Source organism: Lagopus muta, chromosome 13 (assembly GCF_023343835.1).
Source record: "Lagopus muta isolate bLagMut1 chromosome 13, bLagMut1 primary, whole genome shotgun sequence".
NCBI lineage: Eukaryota > Metazoa > Chordata > Aves > Galliformes > Phasianidae > Lagopus > Lagopus muta.
The window spans coordinates 12,949,343-12,963,338 of NC_064445.1; the positions used below are offsets into that span (position 1 = coordinate 12,949,343).

Genomic DNA, 13,996 nt, shown 5'->3' on the forward strand with positions numbered 1-13,996 from the left:
TTAAAGGCTCAATCTCTGAGCCCTTACTGCCTCCTGTACTTTGCTGAAATCAAGCCTTCATCTGTATCTTGGCCCAGGAATTCACTTTTCTTGTACCCCAGTCAGTATTTGTGCATATTTCTGAAGACCTGCATAGGCTTTATGAAAAAGCTTCTCTGTGCTGCAGCTGAGGAGCAGCACTCCCTTCCAATGCCGACACTATCCCTTCTGCTTGCCACGCTGCATGCTGTGTGCTCTGTGCTTTCCAGACATGTTCTTCCTCACCCTGGGTATTCCTCCACCCTGTGTGTGCTGCTCCATGTCTCTGCAGAGCCATCCCCCTGGCTGTGCTCCTGGCGTTGCCCGCTGCTGCCCAGGGCCTGGATGCTCTGCCTGGCATGGCGCGATTCATGCCAGACAGTGCTTTCATCTCTCCTTTGTCTGCCTCATTCCCTGACTGTTCTAATTGCTTTTTCTAATGCTAGATTGTCCTCCTTTAGTAATTTTTCTTGTATTATTTTTGTGATTGATCCCATTAAGTTCTTATCCTTCAGTATGTCATCCCCAGCTTTGAAAGCAAAGTCATTTGTTGTCAGCTGCAGCTGAATTACCTATGCATTAATTGCCTTTGTAGGTCCCAGATTTCGCTCATATATGGCTTTTTCCTTTGTACAAAATATTTCTCTTTGAAAAATATTCAGCACCAGCTCAAACAGCCTGCTTGGATTTTTACTGCTTGCTTCTCTGAGCTTGTTATTAAGCCCCCAATCTCTGCTGATGTTATTAGCAGTTTGCACAACACATATTACAAAATTAACAGTCTTGAAACTGCAGAAAAGTTGTCTGTGTCAGGCTCTGCAAAGATTAACTTTCTCCTGGCCCTCTTTCTGTACTGCTTTCTGTTCAAGACACACAAAGGCATATTTTTTGTCCTAGCCTGTTTGAAAGCCATTACTGATGGATTTTCTGTGCTGTCACTCTCTGGATTTATCCTGCAAAGAGCAATAAAGAGTCAAAGGAGATAGAAATATACTAAATACAGTTTAATGACTTTCCCCTACTCTTAGCAGCTCAGCTGATGATACAACAAAAAGCACCTTTGACATTCCTGTGCCTCTGAGGGAATGAGCCCCCCCTTACTCACCAGCTGCAAATAAGACATGTCTGTGACCTCCTTTAAAAGTGGGTGATGCATCTCCTCCTCCTTCCCTGGAGGAAAGTAATATAGCTTGGGCCCTTCCTGACCTTTTTTGCACCTCCTGGGATAGCAGCAGAGCTGTCCATGCAGACATCCTGCTGGCTGCTGCCAGCCTTCCCTGCACAACACGCTGCTCTGCTTCTGTGGTGCTCAGCCACTGCCAGACAGCCTGGTCCTGGGGGCATTATCACAGCCATCTATATCTGCATCTGACAGGCAGCAGCCTGATTTCCAGCTTAGCCCACTGACTGTTGTGTAATAAAGTACAAGAAAGGCATACACAGCCCTTTTTGTGCCAGCTAGAAAGATGCCAGACATCTTTATTCATTATTCTGTGCAAAGGGGTGTGGGGAGGATTTGTATCCTAGGAACACACTTCTTTACTCCTGTTGAGTAAAGAGATAAGCCCTCGTGCAACACTTCGTAGCATAAAGGAGCTGAAGCAGTTGCTTGTTTTGTGATTGTGGAAAAGTCTGAAGGTATCAGATCGCCTGAATGCCCAACTTTACTGTCATCCCTATGCTGCTCTCACTGAGTGCTTGTACCATAGCCGTACACCAGCCTCACGCAAGCTGAGCAGGGGTGCAGCATCAGTGAGCATGGAGCTGTCAGAACCCATTTCAGCCTGTAGTGGAAATGCTAAGTCACAACCTGAAGCAGTGATTGAGCACCTGGTGGGAAGGCAGGGCCAACCCAGGAGAGCTCAGGTGCATGCAGTGTACTTGAGTGATTGGAAGGGGTGGAGCCAGGATCAACCCCTTTCCATACCTCATTTAAAGGTTGGCAGGAGGAGGTGAGGGTATCTTGTTGGAGCTCCCTGCTTACCTGAAGTCTTGTGAAGGTAACCAGCTGGTTTTCCTTTATTTTTGTGTCGATGGTTGCTGTATTTGGGCTTGCTCTTGTTTGCTGTAGCTAAAAACTTATCCACCGTGCTATTATTGCTGTACTTTCCATCACATTATAGCATTACACAGACCAGAGCTGATGGAAACTCAGATTCATCATAGAGCTTTCAGGGATGCTGCTTCAAGAGCCATGAGATTAGGCTCCTGTGTTTGTCAACAGGATTGTGCTAAGTTACAAGTGACAGTATTTTCCTTCAGCTTTTCAGCCACCTCAGGGAGCCTAGACACTAAATCTGAGAACAGGCTGAGGAACCCAGGTGGAGTGGTAGCAGTAGCCACCTGACACAAAGATGAAAGTGCCCTCTCATGCTAGCAATAGCAAGAGAGGGAATGGCCTCAGCATGTGCCAGGGGAGGTTGGGGATTGGGTGTTAGGAAAAACTTCTCCAAAAGAGTGGTCAGACAGTGGCACAAACTGCCTGATGGAGTCACCATCCCTGGGAGAGCTGGAGAACTGTGGAGATGTACTTTGAGACGTGGTTCAGAGGACAGTAATGGGTGGTAGGTGGACAGCTGGACTATAGATAACGTTAGAGGTCTTTTCCAACCTTCATGTTTCCCTGCTTCTATGAGGGACCCTCCCAGCACTGGGGCTGTGCTGGCTGGTGCAGTACCAGCCAAAAAACCAGGAAGTTATTTGGCAATGTGTGATCTAAACCATATGGCCGGTAAGGAGATGGCAGTAGTGATCTGTGTTTTAAAATAATAATAATAATAATAATTACAAGATGTAAACAACAGACTTTCTATACAGAGATGAAGATGGAGATTAATGCTTGAATTATCCTGTGTAATTAGTGTAGCAGGTAATTATTTAAAATCTGGCACATCTGTGAATTCATCACTTTGACTGAATTAAAGAATCTTCACAACTGCTGCAGTAAGATGGCTCCAGCAATCCCCCAGGGAAATCTTTACAGGAGATTAATTTAAACTTCAAATGGCAGAGATTTGCAAGAGGATTATGTGGCCAGTATGACACATCTGCATTGTGATTGTAAGTGATACTTTTTTTTTCCTCAGAGAGAAACCGAGCATTGTTTCTTTAAGTTCACGCACTGAGTGTGAGGGCTCAGCTCTCCTAGAAGCAGAGTGTTCTGCAGCTGAAATGAGCAGTGCTCGAAAGGAAATAGTGACAAGAGCAAGGGCAACACAACAGGAGCCTGAGGAGAGGACAAAGAATTCCAAACTTGGATTTAAATTCCTAATGCAACAAGGTCACGCTTGCAAAGCTAACAGATGTTTCTTTAGCTTATTATAAAAGTTGCAGAAGTTGTTGTATGAAAACATTACATGATCTGCTGTGGCCCTGCAGGAGCCTTCAGACTGTCCATAGCTGTGGAGCTTTGTATGCGGTGGTCAGGCCTGGGCTGGATATCAGGTGATTGCTGAAGTGTGGTGCTGCTGGTATTCATCACAGGGAAGTGAGTTCACAAAGCTGCTGCTTCACGTGCAGGTTCACTACTCATAGCACTGAAGAGAGCTCTAACCAAGAAAATGGTGGTTTCCTGCCCCCCCCCCCCCAACAAAACAAACAAAAACAGTAGAACTGAAGTCTCTCTTCTGTGCACTTCCAACTCAGAACTGCTGCCAGCAGTTCTCAGCTGATTTGCTCAGGTTCTCAAAACATCAAGGTGAGTAACTGAGACAGGCTGAGTTCATAAACCCCAGGGGAATTAACAGCAGTAAAAGAGAGGAAGAGAAATAGCAAAGACACGTGGAGTACAGTATGGGGTGCCTCTTTTAAATGAGGGTATATTGTGCTCTGTGACTAAGACTGTGAAGAAATACAGGTGGAGCATGTCAGCATACCTGATCCTGCCCCAGCACTGGCTGCGGCCAGCTGTCATGGACACTTGTAGAAGGGATGGATTTCTAGGGTGGATATCTAGCCAAACAAACATCTCCCCTCTGATTCCCCATTAGGACCTTTATGTTTCTGCATTAACAAACCTGGAGTATATGTGTCTCTAAGTAACAGCCTTGTTCTCTCTCTCACTGTCTTAAGCTGAACCCCCAGATACTGCTGTCAGTGTTTCCAAGTGTCTGTAGTTCCTTAAAACGTGGCTGAGTAACCCAACACATCTCATGCTGCCAGGCATGATCTGCATATTTCCCTACAGAGTGCTTCAGAGACTCGATCTATCAGTGCACCAACTGTCTGCAGCCTCTTCACATACAGTCACTGATGGATTTTTCCCCTGAGCGTGTCCAGGGGGAGATGCAGCTCAGGCCCTTGTATTTTGAGCTGATTCACACCATCTGCAGAGACTAATGTGCTCCTCAGCCACCAAGGCAGTTCTTTTAAATCAAGAGCTGCACATAACTTGAGAGTGCTATTAAAATGGAGTTGAGCTGCACCTCACTGTTGAATTGTGAGCACATTTTAGCCATGTCAGAGCATTGGAGCATAGCCAGAATGCCAGTGTAGTAATTTCTGGGGCATGATGTTCAGACATATTTAACTCCCTGTCCTACACTTCACGGTGTAGTTTTGAGGGCTGCTGCCTGCCCAGGCTCTACAGATTGAATGGCAAATACCTCAATTCAGGGATCACCATTTTGCATTTTGGAATTCAGTTTTGCAATTCATTTTTGGTGATGGTATGAACACGTATCTCTGTAGCTGTAAAATGATACACGTAACTTTCCACCTTTACTTCACTGGGATGAAAAGCACGAGAGCAAAGCAAGCAGGCACAGTGTTGTGGTGATAGCATAAATAAAAAAATCAGTAAGCTGTCTCCAATTTGGTGTAGTGATATTGCAGAGGTGAGATTTAAAACATGGCACGCAGTAAAATGTTACCACTTGTTTATAAACAAGTGCTGAGTTAATAGATGCTATAAAAAAAAAAAAAGCAACAAAAACTATGAAATATCTTTTTCCAGGGAAAAGTGTGAGAATTCATTGGCTTTTGACATGAGAAACAACAGTTTGTGGTAATACAAAAACTAGCAAAAAGCGAAAGAAAAACAGTATCCCTGCTTCATTTACTGGTAAGTCTGTGATAAGCATCAACTCTAAAGATGAAGCTAAGCTTCAGCTTCTCAAACCTTTTCACTGAATATTGCTATAATTATATTTGAGAGGATGGTATTTTTCTACTCAGCTGTTCTACGCTTTCAAGTACACTCCCATCAAGGAGATTGAAGAAGTGATACTGCTTTGCTGCAGCCAGTTCCTTTCTTGTTCATGTCACCTCCTCAGCCACTGGTATTTGCTCCAGTACAGCCCGCCTAAAACTGCTGATGCTCTTTTCTCCTCCCTCCCACAGGACCACGCAGACATAGAGTGGAAGTTTGCACGGACAAAGCTCTGGATGAGTTACTTTGACGAAGGGGCCACCCTGCCTCCTCCCTTTAACATCATCCCAAGTCCCAAGTCTTTCTGGTACCTCTGCAAGTGGATTCACAATCAGCTGTGCCCAGGCAATGATTCTGACAATGAGCAGAAGAGACATGAAAACCTCAAAACATTCACGGTAAGAAGCTGCATGGTTTTAACCTTCAGTTTTTGGGAGTGCATGTTCAGGGTCACCAGGATCACCAGTACACTGGTGTGGTAGAAGGTTGCTGCTGGATCATAACTTGCCAAGAGCCATCATTCCAAGTAGGATGACATGGGTAACATGGCTGTGCCTTTCTCTTTCCAGGAGCGCCATGCCGATAACCTCATCCAGAATCAACATTACCAGGTAAGCTCTCCAGCAGATCAAATTTTCATTTGATTTTTCTTCTTCCTGCTTATTTTCTAGTACCTCACTTCTTGTTTTCTTCTGGAATATATACAAATGTAGGAACTCTGACAGGATTTTGCTTATGGATTAAAGCATTTCCTCAGTATAGGTGACATGGTTTACTAAATCACTCCCAACTCTTGTACCTGCTCTAAAGTAGCAGAAAAGTTACCATGTGTCACGATTGCTAAGTCAGAGGCTGCATCAGCAGTGACTTCAGAGGGATCATGCTGCCATGCCACCCCGATTATAACTGTTTCTGCAGCATTTTTACATAAGGCCTCTCAAGTTGCTCTTCTACTCTTTTTTGCAAGGCATCCCTAATCCTACATCAAACAGTGGTTGAGATTTCCTTCTGTTCTGGGCAGCTTAGGATGGAGGAATTGTTCCTGTGTTCAATTCTGCTGTTTCTGTACTTTCTCAGCCTGCTCATTATCAAGAGTTCATTAAATTCAACCTATGAAAGGGTGAAACTATGAAAAACACCATCTTCAGTACCTGAACTCAATGCAGTCGTTATGCCAGCATGCTGGAAGAACCAAAAAAAAGGTCTCCTGAATGTTAGGCAGGCCATGTTGTCAAAAGCCACACAGTTCATCTTTCTTAAGACATCTCCTGTTTTCTAAAGAGTATTTGCATCTGGAGCCAATGTTTAAAATGATCGCTTTTGGCAGTGTACATTCGGTGCTCCCTGGTACAGGGATTTCTTAAACACCTCTCAGTAAAGCCTTGGTGCAGAGAACATCTTAGTGCTTGGTCATACTCACACTTGGTGTCACAGTTTCTGGAACAGGGAAAATGAAGGAAAGATTTGAGATAGTATTTTCTGTATACAGAGATCAGCTGCTGTGTGTGCCAGATAACCATAGAAGCCTCAAACAACAGTCTGTTTATGTCAAGCCAGGAAGGAGGGACACAGACACAAAGCAAAATGGATTTAATCCTACAGAGATCTGGACTGTAACAGACATCCTCAGGTTAACACTGAGGAGTGAGAGCCTTTAGAGAAGTCACCAAAGGCAAGAATCAGTACTTGCAGTAGTGTCAGTGGATGCCACAGCAGCTTTGCAAGGAGTTCTCAAATCCACCACCAGAGAAGACCCAGGCAGCTGGGGGTTAACAATGCCCCGTGGAGTCCTGGCTATTCTTCAGGTTATTTGCTGATGCTGTATCATCCTTCCAGCATTTAATGAATGATCTTAAAATGGCAAGTTTAGCTACGCAGTATATGTTTGACTGGTAACCTTGAACTTTTGGCATCTGAGATTAAAAACTGCAGTGAAGGAATTTAAATACCTTGAAGATATTTAAGATAATAAGAAAATTTTGCTGAACAATTTTTACAATTAGAAAAGTGCAAAATACTTAACAGCTTTCAAGACAAAAAAAAAAAAAAAAGCACTGTTAATGGTGATTTTTTTTCTTTAAATTCATTTTAAGAGAGCAAAATAGGGAGAACCACTGTCAGTAAGTGCTCAGTACACTAAGAATGGAATTTGCTCAGAGCCAGAATTTGAATGATTCATGTTGTTTCTTATTTCAGGAAGTGATTAGAAATCTTGTAAAAAGATATGTTGCAGCAATGATAAGAACTTCCAAAACCAATGAAGGCTTAACTGAAGAAAATTTCAAGGTAACTTTTTCTCTCATTAATGATCATATTAATTTGAGTAGCCACTTGAAGAGTTCCCACTAATTGGGGGAAAAATGTGGAAATTCAACCATTACAGGAGCTGGTGTGCATGCGTTTTCCTTTGAGCAGAAAATACTCCTCATTCAGGTGTCTTCTAATATGGTCACTTCCACAGATTTTAATACACAATACTGAACGTAGGCAACGGCTTTAAGCAAAGTACTTGATTTGCATCAATCTCGCACTCCTAATCCCAGACTGAGGCTGGATGAGTGGATATGGAGAACACTTGTAAACAAAGTTAAAGTTGCACCAACTAAAAGATTCCTGTAATATTTCTAAATTCCAACAGTTTCATCACTTCTATAATAAAATGCCTTATTTCAGCTTGTCCCCCACTGCTCAAGCAGGAAGAAGGGGAAAGGGATGGTCACAAAGGCTGGGCCACAGCCTGTGGTGGTAAAGAACTTACAAACTTTCCACTTGTCAGGATTAACAATACTTTATTTTGTTTTTCCTCCGTCATCAAATAATGATGATCTATGTAGGTGTTCACCTATGTGGTGTTCTTGTAAGCATGATTTGATATCAGCACTTTGCTTACCTCTGAGCAATCCTCCCAAGAGAACGTGGTCACTCTTTCACCTCACAGATAATGCTGCTGAGCGTACCTCATTTCTCCTCTTGCCCTAGGAATTAAAACAGGACATCTCAAGTTTTCGCTATGAAGTCCTTGACCTGCTGGGAAACAGGAAGCCACAGAGGAGAAGTTATTCTACCAGTAGCACAGAGGTGTCTCAAAAGGATGAAACAAATGAGGATAGTGCTGGAGAAAAACCCAAAGTCAAAAGCGTGTCTTTCAATGTAGCCAACAAAAAAAAGGATTTCAATGTATCTGCGCTAATTAAAACAATGTCTGGGATTGATATGGTGGAAGAGAAGCCAAAAAGCAATGGGATCAGTAAGCGCTCCTTCATCCGAAATGGAAATAGAGTTCAGAGGCTTTCCAGTTCCAAGAAAGAGTCCTTTAAGAGACTGGGGCTGCTGTTCTCCAAGATGAATGGACATGTACCTGAAGCAAATTCAGAGCCCATGTACACTATTTCAGATGGAATTATTCAGCCACACTACATGTGGAAAGACATCAAATATTCTCAGATTGATAAAGAGAGAGAAGAGAATTGTTCCAAAAGTGAAATTAACCTCAATGAGGTAGACTACAGTAGGAACACAAGACTTACAGGACAGAGCAAGGAGTGCCCTGTGGTTTGTACCAGCTCCCTTCACTGTGCTTCCAGTATTTGTTCCTCTAATTCCAAACTTTTAGACTCATCAGAGGATGTGTTTGATTCATGGGGAGAGGCTTGTGACTTGTTTATAAACCAGTGGAAAGAGGGGCAAGAGGACCATGTTACAACGCGACTATAAGTAAGGCTATCTTAATGCCTGTTGGAAGATTTGGTTGTTATTATTTGTAATTGTTTGCTCTCACCTGGTTCAGCATTATGAATTCTTTTCTGCCCACAGGATGAAACAAATGTGAAACTCTGTTAGCCTATTTTATAGCTGTCTGCGCCTTCTATTATTTTATTTTTGTTTTATCTTCACAAAAACTGAATGGAAGGCTTCACCATTTACAAAATCACTGTAAACCACAGTACTCATTCAGCTGCAGCCAGTCTTTGAATCCCACATAATTCAGATACACCAGTGGCAGAGTAGAGGATTCCTCCAGTGCTCTCCTCATCAACCCAGCACAGCTGGGTTATCACTCTGCCTCCCGCTTGAAGTCCTCATCAGCACATCCAGCTGGTGAGCAGTGGCTTAGCACGAGGCTGGGAGTCATGTAAAACCTTTTTAGGAAGGGTAGAACTGGCTTCTTGTTTTCTTTAAGCAATACAACCTCTGATTCTTGCAGTAGTATAGTTTTCAGGTCATTATATTCACATTGTAAACTGTTACCAAGAGACACCTATGGTCATGCAACTAGAACACGTTATGATTTGCCCTAGTAGGGAGCAGAATGGCCTCCCAGTGAGGCAGGCAGGGGAAGCCAGTAGCTGGCCTTGCTCCCAACTTCTGCATTGATGAACAACCCAAAACCAGATGTGGCTGCCTGAGACAGAAACCTCAGTGTGGTTCTTATATCACTAATGGTAAACCAAAACCCAGCCCTAAACCTCACCCTTATACCAAGCTGCATCTGTTTTTGAAATTCTTGCTCTTATTTCCACCGCTTCATTTGCTTTTTGCTGCCTTCCCAGCCAATGTCACGTTTCAGGCAGAAGCCACCCACCTGTGATGTCTCTGGGTCTGTGAGCTGCATTCCTGAAAAGAAACTGAAGTTAGAGCAGCCCAGACTGGATCTGGCACCCTGGGAAGTCTCTGCAGTCCCTTTACGAAGGTGCAACAAAAAGGAGCATGGCAGGAAAATTACCCTTCTGTTACTGTTTTTTCAATTGTTTGTTTTCCCCCTCCATTTCTGCTAGGCCCTGTCCAGGCACTCCCCTTGTTTCATTTGTCCTAAGTAGCATCAAAAAGGGGAGAAGATGCCCCATCAAGAGCAAAATGGTTGACACGGTGATTTTCCACAGTGCGATACTTGGACTTTGTGTGCTGTTGCTGAGATACACGGGTGATTGGCACTCAGTACTGCTTAAGAACTGCTGTTAGTTGGCTGCTTGCCAGGAAGAAGTCAGTGCTGACCAGGAGCTGAGAAATGGCTGTTCCTTACACCATGGCTGTGTCAGGCTGAAGGCTCTATTCCAGGACAGGAACTCCAGGGCTGGAGCACATCCTGAGGTGTATTGCCAAAAATCACCTCTCCTGCAGAGGCAGTGCAGTCCTGCATAAATGAGATGCTGGGGTGCCTGGGCTATGATGCTTTGCCTGTTATGGAAAACCAGCACCTCGTTGGGATCTTCCTGAGGACACCTATAGAGAACAACTTTGGGAACAGCTCTTGTAGCAGACGTGCAGATGCTGACAGGCTTGGCTACAGGAAGCTTTGAATGCAGAACTTAAGGGGGAAAGCAGGGCTTTAGGCAAGCAACAGCATTAAGAAAAAAGAGCAACCAGGAAGAGAGACTCAGAAATGTTCTCCTTGTTAGCAGCATGCAGCATACAGCCCAAAGGATGTAAGCCTCTAGATGTGCTAGGCGTGAGAGAGCAAAAAGCACTTCAGCGTGAATAGACTTCAGGCTTTCATACTTACTGCAGAGTTATAGCAGCCTTTGACAATTGCATCTTCTCTTCCTGAAAGTGAGGCTGAGCAAAGCATCACAAGGAGACTTGCAGAATGTTGGGGGTCAGAAGCAGTTTGCTGACTGCTCAGTGAGAAATCCAGCAATTCTGTTTTTTACGAGGCAAACCCACCCACCTACGAGAGCTGCAGTTAGAAGCAGCTGAATGCAGTTCTCTAAGCAGCCCACAATAAGAACCCACAGTTTAATAAATCTAATGTAGTCTATTTTTAGAAGCATGAACATTAATGTGAGCTGCTACAGGGAGTAAGGAGAAGGGTTTGAATTATTTTATGCCTCACCTAAACATACTGCAGCTTATGAACTCTAGGGCAGCGCATCTTTACATTACCAGTGTAACAAGTGGGTATAAAAACCACCCGAGTTTAGTTGTGCAGATGATATCAGCTGAGTTGGAGGCTGGGACAGATGCAGGGCTCGCATCCTCAGACAGCAGAAGAGCTTTTAAGTTTTCCACAAATCAAGCACACTGGAGCTGGCTCCAATTAAAAGGCGTCATTCAAATTCAGCCCTACATTAACAGGTACAAGTCTCAAAATGAAATGCAAATAACTGCAGCAGTGCCCCTCAAAAACATAGAAGTGGCAGAGGGTAATGCAAATCCCCTCTGTGCAAATCGTGTGAGTCATGTCCTCCTGCTGTGTCCTGAAAGGGCAGGGGTAGGAGCTGCCACATTGTAATGGCATGATGGATAAAGCACTGCAATAATCTCTTGATAGCGTTCTGTTGAACAGGAGAGGAACATCACAGGGCTGCTGGGCTGCAGCTCCTGGGGGATTTGTTTCATGACTCAGATGCTTCCCAGCTATGAACTAGTTTGAGCTGACTTTCACATTGAACACAACTGTTTGCTTTGACTAAGTGATGAATACATTTATCCAGGAGTTTGCAAAATTGTCAGTCTGGTCTCCCCAAAAGGCCAAATTGTTTGATCACATCTATGCACCCCATTTTGTAGCAATAGGCTTTACAGCAGCTCGTGAATTATCATTACTACTGTTAAGGAGGAGCGTCAGGGGAAGAAACTGAAAGATCTTGTGGAAAAAAATACATTTGATTGATCCCAGTCTTACTTTTCCTTTTTAAAATCACCTGCAGTCAGACTGTTGGGGATTTTACTTACGTTTTTCCATTTTCTTACTCTTTCCTTCAGAGGAACGGTTGAAGCATCTCTCTGCAGTTTGTGCAAGCAGCTGGGGTAGGAGCTTATGAGACACTGAGCATCTTCTGTGAAGAGTTAACTTAATTCTCTGGTTCAGGGTGCACAGCTGTGTCACAACTGGCCTATGCCTGGCCTCTGTACTGGATGCTCCAACAACAATCATCATACATAAGCTATTTGGAATTTGGAATCACACAGGTCTTGATCACTTGGCCCATTCTTTAGGTTTCTTGCTCTTCAAAGTAGCTTTATTTCTCACCTCCCACCCTTGGCATCACTTTCACCTGGCTTTTTAACCTACAAACAATCCCCAATAGGCAGTCAGACCCCCAAACATGGACCGTCACAGAGCTACAAGGCAGTGTACTCAGGTCAGAGATTGAAGTTGCTTTAGAAATAAGAAATTAAGTAACATCTCTGCAGATTATTTGGATAATTGTATTTGTATGTTATTATTCACGTACTGGTATATATGTAAATACTCAACTATTTGTATATGTGGTCCCTACAGAAGCAGCATGCACAGTGACAGAGCACAGGACTAGACAACAAGACTTGAGGTCTGTTCCCAGCTCTGCTACTGACTCACCTGTGACCTTGGGCAAGTCACACAGCCTCTCTAATGCCTCAGTTTCCCCATCTGTAAAATAGGGATAATACTACTTACCTACCTCGCAGGGGGGTTAGTTCATTATTTACAAGCACTTTCAGATCTTCGAATCAAAGGCGCTATATACAGTAACTAGTTCATGCTCATAGCAGTGGTACGTACTTTTGTCTTCTGAAGACTAATTCAGGTTAGGATTTTACTATGTCTGTTAAGATAGTTTCCCATGTAGAAAAAAAAAGCATGATTTCCCACCAGGGGATTTTAGGGCACTTCTGCAGTAGACGGAGACCTGGGAGCCTCAGCTAACTTCCTTGGTTTTGTGACATGTCTCACTTGGAAGCTCACCTTACTGTACACTTGTGTTTCACCCTTTTTCTAGTGATACTTGTAACAATTTTTAAACAGAAATTGCCACTGTAAGTACTTATTATATAAATGTATTCCTATATAAAACCTTACCCTTTAAATAGATTAAAGCTGGTTGTCGCAACAGACTTCCAGGCATGGGGAGGTTCCACAGTCAGCCCAGCACAGTTTATGTGCACACAGAAGTAAAAAAAATAACAGGAACACAAGGGAAACCTCCACTTTGGAAAAGTACTAACAGCATAAGCAGGGATTCCCTTTACTCCAGGGCTATCTCACCAAGTCAGAAAACCAGGCGAATACCAACTGCTCTCTCACTATTAGGTATAGGTCCTACAACACTTGGAACTTCTCAGTCTTGCTTTTATTTTTTTCTTTCCTTTTCTAAAGGCCAAAATCTCACAGAAATATATATATATATATATATACACACACACACACACCAGAAAAAGGCTCCATTTTTGACTGAGTTCTCCTTTAGTCAGCTTGCACTGCAGTGTGCCAAGTGTCCCACAGATGCATCTGTGAGAAAGCTGTGCACAGCCACCAAGGCTGACTTCCAAAACAGCAGCATCAGCCTCCCAGCCCCATTACAATTCCACCGACATCCAGAACGGAGAAACAAAAAGCAAAAGGCACCCACACCACTGAGGCTGCCCAGAACAAACGAAAACTGTTACTTACCCAGTGACTCTCTGGAGCTGCCCTTGGGGTGGATGCACTGGAAGTCGCTGTCCCCCTCTGCAGCAGCTTAGCTGCAGCTGCCCAGGTGTGCCAGAAGCATCAGTGATTTCCATTCATGCAAAGGGAAAATTAATTGAAATCAGTAAGACTACAGGGAATAGTAAATCAACCCACTAGAGTGTCATCTAAATTAAAGTGTCACCAAAATAATCTGCAGTTTTCAGGGAACGTGTAACTTGAAACTTCACAAGTATAAAATCAATCCCTGACTGAGTTTCTGGAGGCAGTGGGAGGCACTCTGGGCTGGCCACGTTAATGTATTTTCAAACCATTTATGATTCAATTGCATTTAATTTTTACACTGCTTTCCCTGTTTCAGACCATTACACTTGTACAAACAAGTCATTTATATATTATTCACATAATTCCCTCCATCCAGAATAACTGCTGCTCTGGAG

The 13,996-nt window shown here is 43.5% G+C and overlaps 1 protein-coding gene across 3 annotated transcripts in view; it reads left to right on the top strand.

Annotated features, from left to right (window-relative positions):
* The window catches only part of TRPC5 (transient receptor potential cation channel subfamily C member 5), a 97,275-nt gene extending 83,978 nt beyond the window's left edge, over positions 1 to 13,297 (top strand). For all 3 annotated transcript variants that reach the window (XM_048960078.1, XM_048960079.1, XM_048960077.1), the window contains 4 exons: positions 5,359 to 5,565; positions 5,737 to 5,778; positions 7,364 to 7,453; positions 8,147 to 13,297. In XM_048960078.1, coding sequence (XP_048816035.1) covers positions 5,359 to 5,565; positions 5,737 to 5,778; positions 7,364 to 7,453; positions 8,147 to 8,881 — 1,074 coding nt within the window. In that variant the 3' untranslated portion in view covers positions 8,882 to 13,297. The remainder of the gene's footprint in view (positions 1 to 5,358; positions 5,566 to 5,736; positions 5,779 to 7,363; positions 7,454 to 8,146) is intronic.
* The last annotated feature ends 699 nt before the right edge of the window (positions 13,298 to 13,996 follow it).